At 48.5% G+C, this 18385-nt stretch overlaps 1 protein-coding gene across 1 annotated transcript; it reads right to left on the bottom strand.

The window, feature by feature from the left end:
* Window positions 1–4218: 4218 nt before the first annotated feature.
* Window positions 4219–8543, bottom strand: LOC129595456 (uncharacterized). Its single transcript, XM_055492473.1, has 3 exons — window positions 8379–8543; window positions 5589–5782; window positions 4219–5143 (listed from the first exon to the last, which is right to left on the bottom strand). The coding sequence occupies exons 1-3, from the start codon at window positions 8479–8481 to the stop codon at window positions 4484–4486; spliced, it is 957 nt and encodes a 318-aa protein (XP_055348448.1). The 5' UTR covers window positions 8482–8543; the 3' UTR covers window positions 4219–4483.
* Window positions 8544–18385: the final 9842 nt, after the last annotated feature.

The following is an 18385-nucleotide window of genomic DNA, read 5'->3' as shown; positions in this document are numbered from 1 at the left end:
CCTCTCCTGATTGTAACGCGTGATCTCCGCTTCTACTCAGTCGATTTTTCTGCTTCGAATTGCACAAGAATCCCCCCAGTGTGGGGAGTGTTCTTAGACTCTTGACCTTTCGCCATCGCGAATCGCGGTAGGCCCACTGGTCTCTTAAAAGCTTGTTACCATGGATGCCATAGGGCTAAGATGGGCAGCTCTGTTGCCACGGGCATGACAAATTTGAACAAGAAAAATTTTCGGCTTCGCCTCTGCGTTTCTTGTGCTCCCCTGGCTGAGTAAACACTTAACAAATTTTTTCGCCCACTGATAAACCACTACAATAGCTTCTCAGATTCAGCAGAATTCAGCAGAATAAGCAGAAACTTAACAGCCGAGCCACGAACCAAAACACTTTAGGGCAGAAGGTCAATACTCCACGATTCTCACCGCCGGCAACCATCCTGAATAAGTAGCTGTCTGGCTTTGCCATTCTGACTTTGCAACACAATCCAACACATGAAGATACGACGTAATTTTAAATAGTCGTAAGCCAATATTCATCCATGCTCATCTTGTAATATACATGTTTTACCTAAAGAGCAAGTATTTATGTATCCGCTATAGTCTCCGTGGTTACAGTCATTATGTTTTAAATCACTTTTTATTGATGTGCAGTGAATACTTCGAGTGCTCTTTACGTTTCCTATACTTAAGACCTGGTGAAACCATCTTCTGACCACTGGTTATTAAAAAATAAAAAAAAATCTATTGGCACACCTATGGAAAATATGGAATTTTTTAAGACCAAGCTAGACTTAAACTGACCACGAGTTATCGAGGAGTTAAAAACGGCGAATAAATACGCTTTGGTCGGTAAGCTTGTATGAATAATATAAGATAAAGACAAGTGTTGGTCGCGCTAGCGCGCTCCCAGTTGAGTTTTAGGTATGGAATTTTGATTTAAAAATTTGGAATCTGGAAATATGTTGCTTATTTTGTTGAATTATTTCGTGTAATACTATTTGACTGTTGTAATTACTGTATTTAAAGTTCTTTATCGATTTTTATTCGAAACTGTTTTCACACGTAGAAATATTGAAATATGGAGGTTTCCAGAGCTGGCCCCGCTGCGCGGGGCCAGCTCTGGAAACATTTTAAAATTTTTAGAGATTTTTAAACGAAGAATTCCAAATTTTTGAGGTATCAATAAATTTTTTCGAAAAGCGCTTTTGCAAATATAATATTCCGAAATGTTTAGAAATATTTGAAGATCCTACATATGGGTGTGATCACTGTGATGTTCTTAAAAGTTATAGACATCAATACGGTGATTATTAATAATAATCATCGGTTATTATAATCTTCGTGTTGCTAAGGACTCTGAATTCATAACGCATATAAAATAGAAATTTGCTGCTATTGTTGACCTTCCAGAACTTTCAAACATTCTACAATGTCACAGTACTAAATTTCAACTTTTTTTTGTAAATCTCTGACGTTTCGCAATTTTTTCAAAACCACTTATGGCGAACCTACGAGCCGTAATCTTATTTTTTAAATTTTTAATTTTTCGAAAACATGAATCTCGAATTACAAGTTAATTTTCTTGGAATAAAGGCGTAGCGATTTATAAATCTATAGATAAAGATAAGTATTTGAGTATGCCATGGTACAAATTATTAATTGTTATAAATGAACTGCTATAAATGATTGTCAAATATAACGAACGGAAATGGTAATATTAGGAAGAAGAAATATTACGCGCGGCCTCCCCACAGTCTGGAGATTTCTCTAACCAAAAACTTTTGAAAAAATCTGATGCCTCAGTTAGATCGGCCGTGGTCCAGAACTGCGTCACATGACTTTTGTTTTTGAATACGTCCGATTAGAATCGTGCCGGCACGATGCCGCAAACGATCCAACCAAATTTCGAGGTGACCTTGGAACTTAGAACAATTTTGCCTGGATACATTATACAACAAAAATTATTAAATACGCAAATTAAACGGAATAAGTTAAACTTATTTTCGTACAACACCAACCACAAAATTAAGTAATCACAAGTTAATTTATCGATTTCATTGTTGGCAAATTTGTAATATACATATGGTAGGTATTGACCATACGGACATCGAGCTGTTCGATTTTGGCAGGACCACCCTTCTAAGCAATTGCTAAAAGCAAAGAGCCGCATTTATATTATTTAAAGGTGAGTAAGTGGGCGAGCTACCACTACTGTCCACTGTCCAGTGAGCAAAATCGCTAACTAGCTACCACCACTATCCAGCGCTCAAAACGCTACGTGAATGAGTAACCGAGCTATTCATTGATTCGGGCCGTGGATCATAAGAAACGCGGAGGCGAAGCCGCAGCTGTTTCTTGTATGTATTGTACTATTATGATATTATCTAGAGTGCTATGAAGCCTATGATGCCGTTGGCTCCAAACGAATTGACGCACTTCTTTGTGTTATAATACTATGTAATTAATTTTGTCATTTTACGTAGTTCATTGATGTTCATTTTACGTAGCACGTTTCACGTACACTATGTAGTTGGCATTCTTACGACGGCTACTGTATATATAGATATTCATTATAGTGGCCATCATAAAGCTGCCGGTTTTAACCCTCGTGCGAAGAGTTAACAGCGATCGATCGATCTTATTAAATAGCGTTGTTATTACTCCCGCCGACTTCCGCTCAGCCCACGGCCTATTATCCGGTACACGCCAAACCTCTCGGCGTATTTGGCACCGGGCGATCAGCCTAAAAGAGGAATAATTTTCCCTCGTTTTTCAACAGATCAGTCACCTATTTTCCCTCCTTTTTCAACAAATCAGTCACCTGTTTTCTTTTCTATATAGGACCTAAATTTTATAAATATTAAGTATTAACAACAGCTTTAAATATACGGCAGTTAAATTTGAATGTACATTTCTCCAGCAGGAAATTCAGACAGAAAAAACCAGTATTATTAATTTCAGTATACCTATTTTTTATACATGTGTACCACCCTTATTTGTCGACCGAAGCGAAAAAGCGGAAGCTTTATGTTCAAGAAAACGGGACCTTTTTTCACGACGTCAGTCGCGCACTAACAATTTAAAAAAAAAAGTTAGGAAAATATGTAATTACTGTACTGTGAACAATAACTTACTTTATTTTTACTAATTTATATTTGCACAACCGTGGCGCGCTCCTCCCTCATCTGCACAGGTCGATATTTGCGCAGTAGCAGCCAGAGTGACTTTCTCCTTTACATTCCGTACTTCTACTGCTCATGATAGGCTTGGCTTCTTTTATGGACTATCGCAGACCTGTTCGATAGTAGTAGTAGTACGTACTATAGTAACGATAGAAGATAGAGGGTCATATTTATACAACTGCATCTACACTAAGTAAAAATTATCGAAAGCGGCGGCAAAAAAGTGCTGCTCCAAGCAGGCAAGCGTTAGCGGGTGATATGATGACACGATCGTGCGTGCATGGACTTCATGCTTGTGTGCCACTGCCAGCGTGCCGCAGATGATCATGGACGGAAAGCGGAAAGTGGAAATCGGGAAGCGGCTTCAGCAGCAAACAAGCGAAACTCGCTCACTCGAATTTCTGCGCCAACGCCTATCGATCGAAATCCAACGCGGCAACGCGGCTTTCGTACTCGGGACAATGGACGGAATGGATAATTTAAAGCAAATCTTGTTTTTGTAACATACTATGTTTTGTTTGGAAGCTGAACTGATGTGACTGGCTTGTGCTATTAAAATCCCTCGTGGACGGGATATGCCATTCTCAAATTACTTTATTATAACCTCACCCGCAATTTTCGATACGGGAAGGCGGAAGCGGTACTTATCGACAATGTGCAAAGGGAACACTGTACAATTGTCAGTGCACAGAGGGAACCTGGCATTCCAATTAGGTACAGCTGTGAATTTTTTTCGTTTATGCGGTGATGGGTGCTGGCACATTGCAGAGTTTCTGTTTTCCGCCGTGTTCTAGAGTGCTTTGTATGGGCAAGAGTAAGACAAAAAGAAAAGGGGCCATGGTAGTGCAACTATGTGCTCCTACTCAGACAAAACCTAACGGATATTTTTATGCACCCGCCTTTAAGATGATGAAGAGCACACGCTTTATGCGGCATCAAAACGAGTTTGCTCGAACTGCAAACTAGTACAAACAATCTGGAGACGGCCAAATTTCAAAACATTGTTACTCTAATGTGTGCGATCTTGAAAACTTGCTGCAACCGAAAGCCTGAAACATCATTGATTCTTTCTCTGAACACGCGCAATAACTAGTAACTTCTATTCCAGGCTCCCAGCCAAATCAAAAAATGAATTCAACACTCAACAGCACCACAGTTAAACTAACAAAAGCGTGAGCTTTTTCTAGTGGAATCCAACAAATGTAACTCATTACCTCAAATACCGAAAAAACTATTCCTAGATTCTTATATAACAGAAGAAAAAGAAATTCTAATTTATAAACCGCTAGAAATCCTCCAATTAACTAAACTAAGTGCAGATACGCTTCCTGCACAATCCATTCGTCGAGGCGATCGTTGGTACGGAACCAGCACTCGTAGCGTCCGGCGTGTTCCCGACCCACGCGGTCAATCTTCATGGTCGAGTTGCACGAGCACTGGTCATACAGGCCGAACTGAAAGCGCACTTTGAAATCTGCAGCTCTACTGGCGAAGTCCTTGACGGAATGTGCGTAGAGCAAGTGTTGTCCCTTGCGCCACAAAAACCGGTCGCCTAATAATCCGGGCAGGGCAAAAAAGCGCACTACACACGCCATCTCCGCCGGGTCGCCGAGGCGCACGCTGACGTTCTTCATGGGCGGCGTGAAGACTTCGTTGCGGAAGAGCTGCGGCGTGACCCAGTAGCGCTGCGTCACCACCAGCTGATGGCCGTCGGAATGCAGGCACTCGTACAGACCGGTGTGGACGTGTGAGAAAGCGGGTAGGTGGATGGAGAAGGCGCCGGTTGCCAGGTCGTACTCTCGCACCGTCCTGTTCTCCCACACAAAGCGATCGTATGCTTTTGCGCAGTTGCAGGTGTAGAAACTCATCCTCGGCGCGTCTGGGCCTGCGATTGTGTCGACAGTTGGGACAGAAACGTGATATCCGTCTTTCAGAAACGCCGGTGGAATCTTGACGTGAGAAACCTGTGAGTAGTACCGACAGTTACTTTTAGTTAGGAAAGAACACTTTAGCTGATAAGCAGTACGCATATGCCGCAACCGTTTAAGCGAACGAAGTCAAAGTTACAAACTGGAGCCCGGGTTTACCTAGGCCCTAGCAAACCAATAAGCTCCTTGTAAAGAAGTATAAAACGCATTTCTATCAGAAAATGATCTTTCGTGCACATTGTGGTTATTCACTTTCACATGATTTTATAGTGCTTTTACAGTTTCGAATGTCTGCACAGGGTTATTGCTGTTTTAGAAAATAAAATTGTTGTCGTACTCAAAATGATGCAAACTGTTTACCATCGCCTGACAATCAAATCCTTGCGGACGAGCAGGAAGTCGCTTACCTACACCAGCTGTCCCGTTGTTATAATTTTATCATTATTACTGATGTTATCATACTGCAGTACACTTACGCTACCTGAGTATTGTTCTGGTTGACGCGGTTGTCGCAGGGAATCACCACGGTTCCGCCTTCCGGAGCTCGAAAAATTTCGGTTAACGGTGGCAATTCCGCCGCAGGATACCCGTCAGGCTTCGCAGGGCTCCCGTAACCATTCAGATGGAGGGTTCCGTTGTGGCTACATTGTTTCGCTTCATCCAGGATCTGATTAACTGTGTACAGCAAATAATTATGATTAATATGCAATAAAATGATATGCAATATTTTTCTTGTTCTGATTGGCTTTTTAAAGTTTGAATGTAAATGGCATTGGCTTGTTCAAGTTGATAATAAATATTCATGAATAAAATGATTACACGGCACCACTTGAAAAAAACACTCGCTCGCTTACGCAGCACCATAAATACATAATCCATTTGTTAACGTTATGGAAAACGCATCTGCAATTATTAATTGTCATCGGTGATGATGCGGCAGATTAGTCACTCCGAATAAACTTTATCATAGCAAGGTAAATAAATCAAGTACATATAAAAATGGCTGCCCCGGGGGCGCGCAACGGCGCAAACATGGGGCAGTAGTAGTACTAGTGAGTCGGCCGCCTGGGCAGGCGACCGGGCGCCGTAAAACGCATTTAATCAAGGGAGCAGACAGAAATTCGGTAGACACACGCTCTGTCCAACTCTGTACTCTTGATTAAAAACGGTCCCCGTTTTACGGTTTACGGCGGACTTCGCCGACTCACTAGTTTGCCATCGACCGCTATGCTGAACGAAATTCCCTAAGATCGTAAAATTATCGTTTCATTCAAAACTTTGTACTTAAAAAACCTTTCGAACTTTAACATTTTTTTCGCATTTTTTAAGCTATGACACGCAGAGATTGTATGAATCTGAACAAACATTTACCCGCAGGGGTTGCTCAGTGCGTATCGCTTTTGGTAATTTCGTAAAATGCTTTTCAAAATCGCCTCCTGGACCCTGGCATACAGTAAGTGGTGTACGTTGGGCCATTGATCATGCCCGCCCAACATTCCTGCCCAACTCGAATCTGTACGCAAAAGGCTCGTATTTGCCACCGTTGTGGTGACCAAATAGCCTAAACCCATTACATCTGTTTTAAACCTTTCGATAACTAAAATTATTTCAAAACAAATAAATCTTATTGCCGATAGTATCCCTATCCAATTTACTGTAGTAAAAAATGAAATATAATGCAGTCAATACGATCAGATCAGCTAAAGAGTAATAACAGAAGACAATAAAAATTAATAACCTTTCCGCAGTGCATACAGCCAAATCGTAACAAAAACGTGTCTTTCTCGGGGATCGTGCGCATAACGCATTCCCACGCTATTACTGCTAGCGCAAAAACATCAGACGCTTTTTCAGACACCGCAACGGCGCCGTTGATTTGTTGATGCGGCACCCACACACATTTGCACGCCTTTTAATTTGGCGATAATAACAGATAGCTTAAAACGACAGTGTTAACTGCATGATCTGCATCCGATATCTATAAACGAAGCAGGTAACTGTAAGTAACGACAAAAGATATAAAATAAACAGTGTTACTATACAGTATTGCACATGGGTTTAACGAAGACTGAGACGGCGTCGACCGTGTCAAAAAATGTCAAAGCCGCCGACAGCCAGCCTGCCATGCCGCCACTCGGGAATTTTCTTCGAACTCGCCGCCGCGCCGGCAAACAATAGCGTGAAATCCAGGCAGCACTGCCTCAGACAGCAGTCCGTTCACAGGTCGGCGAACGGATCGGCTAGCATTCTCTACGACTGGATCTCGGCATCTCAGACCGACAAAACTTTGGATCCCTAATCCAGTCATACGAAGGGATGTCTTCATTACGTGGGATTACTGTGTATGCCACATTAGTGGAAGGAAACGGAGCATGATATAGAAACAAGGGAGAATAAGAAATTTGCCATACTATGGGTAAACTGCATGAGTACGCTAATTTGAATTAAGGCTCAATCCCTTGCAAGTTGCAGGCTTCCCCGAGATATTCCCTGTTCATCAGCGCAGCTAATATTTCAGAAGAGAGCATTGCGGACATTACGATAGGCATAAAGAGAGGCGTAAGCCTTGTACGATTATATTACGTTTTCTTGAGTTATTTCCGGCGTTAATATCGGCATACCAAAACGGCAAAATGTAGCTAATTTATTACTCTATGATTCCGCATATAACTGGTCCCGCACACTGTCAGCACAGCAGCACTAAGAATTTTACCCAAAAAAATTCAAAATGTTTCACAGCTAAATTACCTTGCTAACACCCTCCTTTGGCAGTTAATACTGTCAGCAGAACAGTACAAGAGTTCTACCGAAAAATGCCAAAATGTCAAATGCTAAATCACCTTGCGAACGCCCTCATTTGGCAGCTAATACTATCAGCAGAGCAATTCAAGAATTTTACCGACAAATGCCAAACTGTTAACTGCTAAATCACCTCTGCGAACACTCTCGTTTGGCAGTTCAGTGCAGTAATGAATAATGCAGTATAAAACTATTTCGTTTTTCTGAAATTCCCTAATGAAGTTTTACAGTAAAACTTCATTTCATCTTCAAACTTCATTTCCAGTAAAACTTCAGTTCTTCTTCATTTCAGTAAAACTTTTGCTTGACAAATTCTACACATCTAGAAAAAAATTCTACATTTTGTAATATTGGCGTAACTAGGAGCCACAATCTTTCCGCAAAGAAATAACGATTGCAGCTATAGAACCCCATGCTGTATTCCTTTGAAATATCCTGTACAGTCAGTACATATACGCCCTACTTTACCTACTTTTCTCGATGGTGAATTTAGGCCGTGTGCCGCAGGTACGATATACAGGTAAAGTGCAAGCAAGCACACAAACAAGAGCCGTAATTACAAGAAAACGATCCATTCTGGGCACGATGAAAGTGATAAAATGATAAAACGGGTAACACACACTACCGGAGTAAAAATCTCGTGTAAAAGCGTTCTGACTGTCCTTGGATGGTATCATGGTAGTACGACCGTGTACGATCAGTAGTACGATCTCGTATCATGTTGTATCGTTATCGTATGGTATCGGTGAATGGTATCGTTTTTTTGATTGTTATCAACACGATCCGTGGCCGTTAGTAGCAGGCCCCTACACAGGCAGACGCATCCACCAGTGCTTCTCACGATGCCAGAACAGTCAGGTGTTCCTAAACGTTTCGCAGTGCTATGTTAGGACTGGACCAATTGTCAGAGACCGCTCACTCGAGGCGGTAGACACCTCTCGTGGCTTTGCTCTGTCGCCCGCCCGCACATGGCCACGCCATTCGTGCCGCTATATTACGCTGCTTACTCAGCGTCTACTTTGTCTCGCTGACCAATCAGCGCATCGCAGCACTCTTGGGGGCGTAGCCCAGCGCCTACGGGCGATTCCATGCTTTGTGGCATCAGCTGTTGCATACCTGCAGCACGCTGAATCATTATCACGATTCTGACGAGCGCGCTTGCAGCCACTTTTTTCCACAGCTTTTCCCTATCGGGTTTTCTGTTGGTTTTTTTGTTGTTGCTTTATTGTTATCACAATAAAGGCTATTTGCCCCATTTTCCATCTGCTTCTGTGTCATATCTGACATGGTAGCAGTATCGTTCGGTTTTCCTTCCTGTGAAACCTCTGATTCCCAGTGAAGGCATCATCGGTCGAACTACGCTGATTGCCTAAAAGTAGGCCAGCCATTCCGCGACCACCATCTTTCCTGCATTATACAGGCTTCACTGGAAGCCTGCTGCGCGACGGACTAATCATACGGGTCGGCGCCTATAAGTAGGTCCCCCGCAGCTTTGGCTCCCCGCGCAAAAACTGCGTTGGGTACGATCCAGTTGTCCAAATAAGCACCCTACCGGGTTGCGTTGATACGGGTCGGCGCCTATAAGTAGGTCCCCCGCAGCTTTGGCTCCCGGCGCAAAAACTGCGTTCGGTACGGTCCGGCTACACCTTAACGCCCTATCGGGTGCGCTGCGGCCCTCACGGTAGAAGAGGGTGAAGTGGACGACGGAGCAGCACTGTCTGGATCGAAAAACGACCGGTAAGACCTGCTGTGGCGTCGTAGGTTTTCGTAGAACTCTTGAAAAATTCGAGGTTTTCACGGAGAACCTAAGTTTAAAAATTAATAACTTTCGAACCTTTTATCCGATCTGCATAGAAGTTGCTTTTTCGGAATCCTCAAGAAATTCTGCACTAGAAAAGTGTAACAGAACTCTCGTAAAAATTTTTCCTAATTGTTGGTGAATTTCCGGCGAAAAAACAGCCGCCATTTTGTCCAGCCGAAATTTTCGCGAAAAAAGTCGCATGACGTCATAATGGCTCATTTCCGTATAAAAATCGACCAATCAGAATAAGTGGGAAAATTCCCCCATATTGTAGGCCCGTAATGAGTCATACTTGTTTTTGCATTTTTGCTCACGGCACGCTATTCGTGACGTAGGCAGTTAATTGCAAAGTAATCTTATGTGACGTCACGCTGGTTAGTACAGTAGTATAGGACCATAGGTAGGATAACATACTACCTGAGTTCCAGCACAGTACGCCAGCACCCACCATCGATCCTGACCAGATCCTGACCCGATCCAGCGTCCAAGAAACAAGTTCCTGGACCTGACCGTAAACACCCCACAACGTGGTGGGTGTTCGCTGTAGCCCCGTACAATGGGCGAAGTCCAAATGGCTGGGGCCCGGGTGATATCAACCACTAGCCAAAGGCATCTCAACGAGATGGGCAGCCAGCCGGACCAGCGCACAGAGAAGCTGTACGCCAGTCCTATTTGGACCCATCAAACCGCAGGCGACGGACATACGGTCCAACTTGCCGGTCTCAGTGGGTCAGAGCCAACGGCACTTGGCCCAGTTTGGCCAACCCAGGTGACGCGCCTACGGCGAATCTCACCGGTTGTCCCAGATGCGGACGACAATGGCCACGCGGACATCCACGACCAAAGCCACGTGGTACCGTCCAACACTGACCGGATCCAACGGCCAAGCCATAACGGTGCGGACCTGATCCGGAGACCGACTGTGACATACCTGTCGCGAGTCGGATACGGTGAACCGTTTGGTGCCGCTACGCGGACCCAAATGGTGAACGGAGCCGAGGATCTGGTCCACGTCCCACCTTACTTGGACGCGGTAAGCCAGATCCAATACACCACACCAACGGTCGTGGCTGATCGGCAGACGCCGAACACCTGTCCTATCGGTCAGGCGCCGAATCCACCAGCCAGACCCGGAACCATGCCAGACCTGTGTCCCATCGGACCAGGCGGCACTCTTTCGCTGCAACCGGCACAACGTGCAGTGGTACAGCCAATGCACCGGACCACTTGGTCCAGACCGGACCCAAGTGGGACCACTTGGCCCAGACCGGACTAAAGTTGGACGAGTTGGCTCAAACCCGAGCCATGTCCAACCATGACTGGCCCAGATGTTATAGCCCAGCCAGACCTAGTGGTCCTGCTCAAACTGAGCAGCTCTGGAGAAACATGCACCAAAGCGACCAGGACGGCAGCCACCAGGACCAACGGTTTCTGGTGGCGGAGCGACGCGACCAACCAGCGCCAATCGATCAGCAGATTGCTGGTCTCGCTGTCCTGCTGCAGAAGAACCACAACGAAACTCTGCTGGCAGTCGACGCCGTACACCGACGGAACTCCCAACTGGAGCAACAGCAGCTAGAATTTCTGCTGGTGGTCGACAGATTGACGAAGCGGATCTCTCAATTGGAGCATCAGTGGTCTGGACCGTCCACACCGGACCCGGGCCAACAGCCAGTCCATAGCATGGACACTTTACGAGACGCGGTCCAACGGCCCGTCCAATACTCGGATACTACTCGAGATCAGGGCCAACGGCCCGTCCATAACATGGACACCTTACGAGACGTGGTCCAACGGCCCGTCCCGTGCTCGGACACTATCCGAGACCATGGCCAACGGCCAGTCCATAACTTGGACATCTTTCAGGACGTGGTCCAACGGCCCGTCCATCTCTTAGAAATCTTCCGAGGCCCGGGCCAACCGCTCGTTGGTCACTCGAATTCCTTCCAAGCCCCAGATGTATTGCGCGGAAGCCAGACATATGGACTGGGATTGGTACCACCCGCCATGGACCAGGGCGGACATCCGGCTCCTACAAGAGCCAAAACTGACTCAAACCAGCCCAACCTAGTGGGACCGGTGTTCCTGATCGGAGCACCGCCACAAGGCCAGGCAGTGGCAGGACATGTTGGGGCGCCTACGGCGTCGCCGCATGGTCCAACTGGCCCACTCAACTCAGTGGCGCCACCTGGTCACTCATCACCGAACCAAGGCCAGAACTCGCCACAGCCTACCGGGAGCCCGCATAACCCAGCGGTGCCGCCCGGACCAGGGATTCAGCTTAACTTGGGCCCAAACGGGTTCCATCTGATCCCATCACCAGGTGAATGGAGAGTGACCAACGGCGCGATCCAGCCCCCACCTGACCCACTGATGAATCCTCAAGTGGGACCTCAGCCACACCAGGCTCAGTTGGCTCAACAGCCACCGCAGCCAAACCAGGGAGCCCAACCAGGCCAGCCCGTATTGGCTCAACAGCCACCGCAGCCAAACCAGGGAGCCCAACCAGGCCAGCCCGTATTGGCTCAACAGCCACCGCAGCCAGACCAGGAGCCCAACCGGGCCAACCCGTATTAGCGCAGGGACCGCCACAGATTGTGACTGTTGCCCAAGAAGTGGTAAAGTCACTTGTGAATGGCCTGACCATCCACCAAATTGAGCTGCCATTCTTTGACGGCGACCGGACCCATTTTGATTTCTGGATTAACACTACCAGACGTATCCTCAGGCAGAGCGCCGACCTGAACCAGGAAAACGCAAATGTCATGAGTACAATAAGAGCAAGCCTTACAGGCCAGGCTCTCGATTGGTATCAAGGTCAAACGGCACTTGAACCAGAAGAAGGCTGGACCGTCAACGAATGGCTCAACAAATTCGCCATACGATTTACCGAGAATAACAAAGCGGTAAAGGCCATGACCGAAATTATTAACCGAAGGTTCAAGCATGGACAGGAAACACCCGAAGAATTTTACGATGCCGTCATGCTTCTTGCCCTAAAGGCGCAAATCTCGGACGGCATAGCCCTGCATTTCCTGAACACCCACATGGTGGAACCAGGACTGCGTTCGGCCCTAAGCATCACAATGCCGAAAAACACGGCTGAGTGGCTGAAATTTGTACGGGAATTTACCGCAGGCAAAGCGACCTATGAAGCCAAGAATAGGGAAACACCTGGCGTCTACGGCGCCAGCCCAATGGCCAAACCGCATAACCAGAACGGTGGCTACAGCGGAAGGCGTAGCGGCGGTCTAACCTATAACCAGGCTGGAGGCCCTGGCCAGAACGGTCAGAGGTCGTCATCTGGCCCTACCCAAGCCCAACGGAACCTGGACGCCTATATCGACAGACAAGAAGGCCTGTTCGAACAGTGGACGTTCCAGAATTCGATTACTTGCAGCAATTGCTTGTGGGGAAACCACAGTAACCGCAACTGCCTGTACGCAACCACTGACCCCGCCAGCAACCCAAACCGGCGCTGGTATATGGACTGGCGCTTGAGATATAGCTCTCGAGGCCCTGTTGGTGCAGCAAACCCATACCGCAATGAACTCATCGTGGCTGGCAAACCACGCGCACAAGGCGCCAATCGGTCACGTTCGGGCGGATTATGGGGACATCAAGATTTCGTCCATGAGGGACGGCATCTCCCACCTCTGCCCACTGAAGGCGTTAGAGCGTACCCGGATCATCACGCGGGAAACGCATATGGTCAGTGAGCACCGGTGGCTCGGCTGACCAAACCTTTTCACCAGAACCACCGGATTACGGAAGTAGCAATGTTGCGCCGCTACGCGGCGCAGCTGTGACAAGAAGTGTCGCGATAAAAAGTGTCGCAAGAAAAGCTGCAGTGGGAACCACCTCGACGGTCCAACGGCCGGTCCGAGGATCTCTGTCCGATAATAACATCGGACCACGCGGTGTCAAGAGCGACACCGTGCAATCCGGAGCTAGAACAGCGATCGGATCGTCTGCCGGCAATAACGTCGCCAGACCGGCTGGTGGCAATAACGTCGCCAAGCCGCCCGGACCTGCTGACGTCACTAACGGCGCCACGGTAACCGGCCATCGTGGTCAAGCGAGACGTCGCACCACGAACTCTCAGGATGCAAGAACGTGTCCTGAAACGCCCACCGCATGCGCAGCGGATGGACGTCCCGTCAAGAGAACGGAAGGATCCACCCCAAAACTAAAGGTGGATCATCCGCTAAGGATGCGGACGGGGTAATCTCCACCTACGAGCTCAAGGATGGAGTCCCCACCTTGGCAGCAACTAACGCCAAAAGATCAGAAACCAGTGTCCATGTACATCTCGGCGGACTCGCGACCCGTCGGGTGGCACGGAGCATGGATTACGACCTCTACAGACCAACAGTCGTGTAGAGCCGTCGCAGAAATGCATCCTCTCGACCAACATAGTGGCAGAAGGTTCCACTCACCAGACTCCAAGACCATCCATACCGGTGGTGCAGTCTATCCCGATACCAGAGGCATCGGGCAGTGCAGGCCATAAAGCTCGGATAAACCGGACTGATCACCCGACATCCAAGCCCACAACCTACGAGGATAGCCCGCCCTTCGACACGGCAACGGGAGTCCGAGATGCAGAAAACCAGTGCTGCCACACCGCAGAAGCGCTGTCGCACGGGATAGCAAACGCTATCCCGATACCAGAGGCACCGGCCCAACGGAGCCGGGCGCCTTGCAATGAGCAGCTCATCCGAAAGGAATCGTTACCAGGCACAGGGTCGACTTGTCCTGTAGCTGGTAAGGACTTTTGGGATCGTTGGAGACATGGGCTGATCCGTTCGAGAGGCAACTGGAACTTACCCGCGGTCTAAGAACCTGAGAATCAAGAACGCGGAATTTACTGGAAATCGAAACCTTACTGGCGGCTTCAAACCAAACCGGGTCAGAAGGACCAGTCGCCAAACATGGTCAGAAGGACCAGCCTGAAACCGAAGGACCAGCAACAATGTGTTCGGACCAGAACGGCACCCGAACCTGAAAACAATGAGCCCCACGGGCTCAAATAAACTCTGTGGACCAGAAACGTCCACACCTGAACCAGATGAATCATCCTCCAACTGGACCAGACCTGGTAACCAGTTGGACCTCGACCGTTCATGTTCTCTCGCGGCCAACCGGCGCAGAAAGAAAGTTTCAAGCAGGTTCACCGGGCCCGCTAACTGAACTTGGCACCTATAACCTAGGCCTGCCAGACGGATCCTTAAACATAGGACTGTCTTTGAAGCTCTCTTTCGGCAAACCGCCGGTAAGATGGTCTTTTAATCGACTCAACGAGTCGTAAAATTTCGGACCTATCCGGACGGACTTTGGACCACCCTACGGGTCGGTCCAAATGAGATGATCCGTACCCGGAAGTCCAACCCGAAGTTCCAACCCAGACGCCCACATCTTGGACGTCCACTCACCAGCACTTGCCTTCACGATCTAAAAGTCATTGAAGGGCACCTGGACCTGGAACATCGATCTGGACGTGCTTTGGACCGCCCTACGGTAGGTCCAAACCACGAAGTCCTGGCCAATCCGATGGTCCCGTGAGAACCAGCCACCAGTTGGGTTCGGGCCACTACAGGGCTCCGACCACCGTTTACTTCATGGCTGAAGTCTCAGGGAAATTGCGCAACCAACGCGCCTACTCGAGGCCTACGGCCTTCGAGATGGACCAAAATAGATTCTACGAGTCTTCAAATATTGGCCCGCCATATACTTTGGCTCGCCTTAATATCGTTAACGTTGGCCCGCCATATACCTTGGCGCGCCTTATTACCTTCACCATTTGCCCGCCATGTATAGAAGTTACGTTGGTGCGCCCAAACATATTCAGCATAGCACTGGTGCGTCCTAATATCCTGGAATTGGATAGTCCCAACCGGACCAGTCCGCGCAAGCAGGATCACCGCACCAGCCCAGAGCTCACCCAGAGACCGCCCTAACGGGACCGGTCCACCATGAATTAATATGGACGCGCATTATTGTCGCGCTTACGAGCTTATAACATAGGCTCGTCTTAAAGTAGGCCCTACGGGTTTACAACATTGGCCCGCCAATAACATTGGATCGCCACCAACTTTGGGCCGCCAACAACTTTGGCTCACCAAACAACACTGACCAGTCATCCACGTTGGCTCGCCAATAACATTGACCCGCTAACTACAACGGCTCCGCCAGGCACATACTCTGCAGTGGCGCACTTGGACAAATGGAACCTGGACCGTCCAGCGGCGGATCCACCCAGGAGCACCACTCCTACTTGAACGACCAAGAGCCATAAAGCTAAGACGGCTTCAAGATGCTTGGTCACTTGGAAGGATATGGACCACCCTAACGGGGCCGGTCCTCCACAATCCTAAAACCAAGTCCAAAATCCGGAAGTCCAAACAAGGAAGTCCAAACCAGGAAGTCCTAACCCGGAAGTCCGAACCCGGAAGTCCAAACAAGGAAGTCCAAACCAGGAAGTCCTAACCCGGAAGTCCAAACCAGGAAGTCCAAACCAGGAAGTCCAAACCAGGAAGTCCTAACCCGGAAGTCTAAAACCGGAAGTCCAAACCAGGAAGTCCAAACCAGGAAGTCCATAACATGGACGTCCGTGGCCTTCAGCAACCCTTGTCCAGCACCCAGCTTGTCGTCAAAAGCTCTCGGGACCAGAACTTACGGTTGTGGATGGACATTGAACGGCCAGAACTTGGCCGGACCTAATAGCAAGCCCGAGCCATTAACGCCAAGCCATGACCAGAATCGCAAATCGCCATCAGCTTAGCAATAGCCGTAGTGAACATTTAAAGTTATCTACGGATTTGGCGTACGGTAGTTAGTAGAATTCTAACACCGCCTAACTGTCTTCTCCGACCACAGAACGATGGAAAGAGAACAACCATCCAGCGGATCAAACCGAAGCAACCGGACACATCTGCACAGCAGACCGGACTTAAGATCCGGATCAAATCCCATACTACGGACAGCGTCATCATCCACGCTGCAAGCATTCAACCAGCCACCAAATCTGGCCATCAATCTAACAGCAACGTCTGGATCGCACAGCTCTGGACAGGGATGGCCATCAGTCCCACCTACGGTGCGGACGCCATCAGGAACCCAGACACAAAGTGCGGCACCTGGACAGAACGTTCCAGTGACGCCATATGGACCACCAATGATGCCTGGACCAACGTCCCAGCACAGTTCATGGATGAGCCCGTACCAGAACCCGTACTGGCAATACCAACCACCACCGTGGCTTTGGTACCCACCATATGGCTATCCGCCACCATACGGTTACCAGACACCGTACCTACAAGGACCAGTGAATCCCTACCCAGCACCAAACTCGTCACCAGCACCAAGGCCGACCCACCTGGCTGGCCTTACGGCGCGACCAACGAATCCATTGTCATCGGCACTACTGCCATTAGCGGCCCAACCGGCTGTTACAACGGCATCGGCACACGCTTCCTCCACACGCAAGACGCCGATAGAACCGCGGACAGCAGCCAAACTAGATCTTTCGGTAGCACCAACGGTCGCTACAACATCAAAAACCCATTTGGCCCTTCCGCAGGACAAAGCCCCAACAACTTCTTCGATGGAACCATCGGTCACCGTTCCCTTACCAGTCCAACCCAACTCAAGTCCAGTTACGGAACCACTAACAGGTGTCCAAGGACATGCACCATCAGGCATCCCACTTACGAATCCCCAGCCTACGGCTGATCCATTGGAGGAGTGGATGGACGAACTAATGCAAATAACGGACGGGATTGACGGCCCAACTTGTTCCTTAACCCATCTTGACATCTCGGGCATTGTGAACGATTTGCTCGAATCATCACTGGACCTTCCCAGCGAGATGAGTCCAGTGAAAACAACAAGCCCGGCCGGACCCAACAGAGCAGCACTCGGCTTACAAACCAGCGCAGCCTTGGCGACTGAAAAGCTAAGTCCACCCGGCCAGCAACGTAGGCCGGTACCTGATCAAGCATCTACATCGTCCGGACCAGCCGCACCCACGGTGCCGGCTGGACCCCCTGAGCTGCCTGGATCGGTCTTAAGAACCACAGGATGCGCACCTAAGGCCCGGCCTATAACCGCACCGTCCAACTACGTTGGACCGGCACCGAAAACCACTATCGTGGCTCCGGGAGCTACTTTAGTTACTTTGGATGTTCCACTTGGTAACAAACCGGGTTTACCGAGTGCCGAAGTTCCTGATTACGTCGATCGGAGGAATTGGAAAACAAAGAGGACCATCAGCCGCCCTCTTCCACCCAGAATGATAATAGCCTCCGCCGCCCCTCGACAAGAACAACTAAGAAGAACGGAACACAAGAAAACGAAAAGACCAGTACGAACGGCTTCTCTGCCAGAAATACCACTCGGACCTGGACCCTTGATTCCAACATCACCTCAAATTGCATCGTCGGTGGCTCTAACGGTGGCCCGACAGAACCCTCAAGACGGCCCAGATGCGGTGATTCTCCCAACGGAGCAATACACTGATTCCGACAAAGAGTCAAGTTCAGACCAGACTACGTCTGGATCCCAACCCGAAGAATCCGGGCCAAAGAAGAATCCTTACCAACTAGAGAAGCCAGCAAAGCGGCACTGACCAAAGCGTAGAATTCGCAGAGGTCTAGGGGGTGATCCCGAAATAATTC

This window comes from Paramacrobiotus metropolitanus, unplaced genomic scaffold (assembly GCF_019649055.1).
Source record: "Paramacrobiotus metropolitanus isolate TYO unplaced genomic scaffold, Prichtersi_v1.0 Parri_scaffold0000078, whole genome shotgun sequence".
Taxonomy (NCBI): Eukaryota; Metazoa; Tardigrada; class Eutardigrada; order Parachela; family Macrobiotidae; genus Paramacrobiotus; species Paramacrobiotus metropolitanus.
The sequence above is the reverse complement of the archived record's forward strand: the minus strand, read 5'-3'. Positions and strand labels throughout refer to the sequence as shown.

What these genes read in the sequence shown, in the direction of transcription:
- LOC129595456 (XM_055492473.1), bottom strand. Translation starts at nt 8,481, where the DNA reads ATGGATCGTTTTCTTGTAATTACGGCTCTTGTTTGTGTGCTTGCTTGC. An exon ending in TAAATTCACCATCGAGAAAA is followed by an intron (nt 5,783 to 8,378) that starts GTAGGTAAAGTA and finishes TGCTGTACACAG; the next exon opens with TTAATCAGATCCTGGATGAA. An exon ending in TCAACCAGAACAATACTCAG is followed by an intron (nt 5,144 to 5,588) that starts GTAGCGTAAGTG and finishes TACTACTCACAG; the next exon opens with GTTTCTCACGTCAAGATTCC.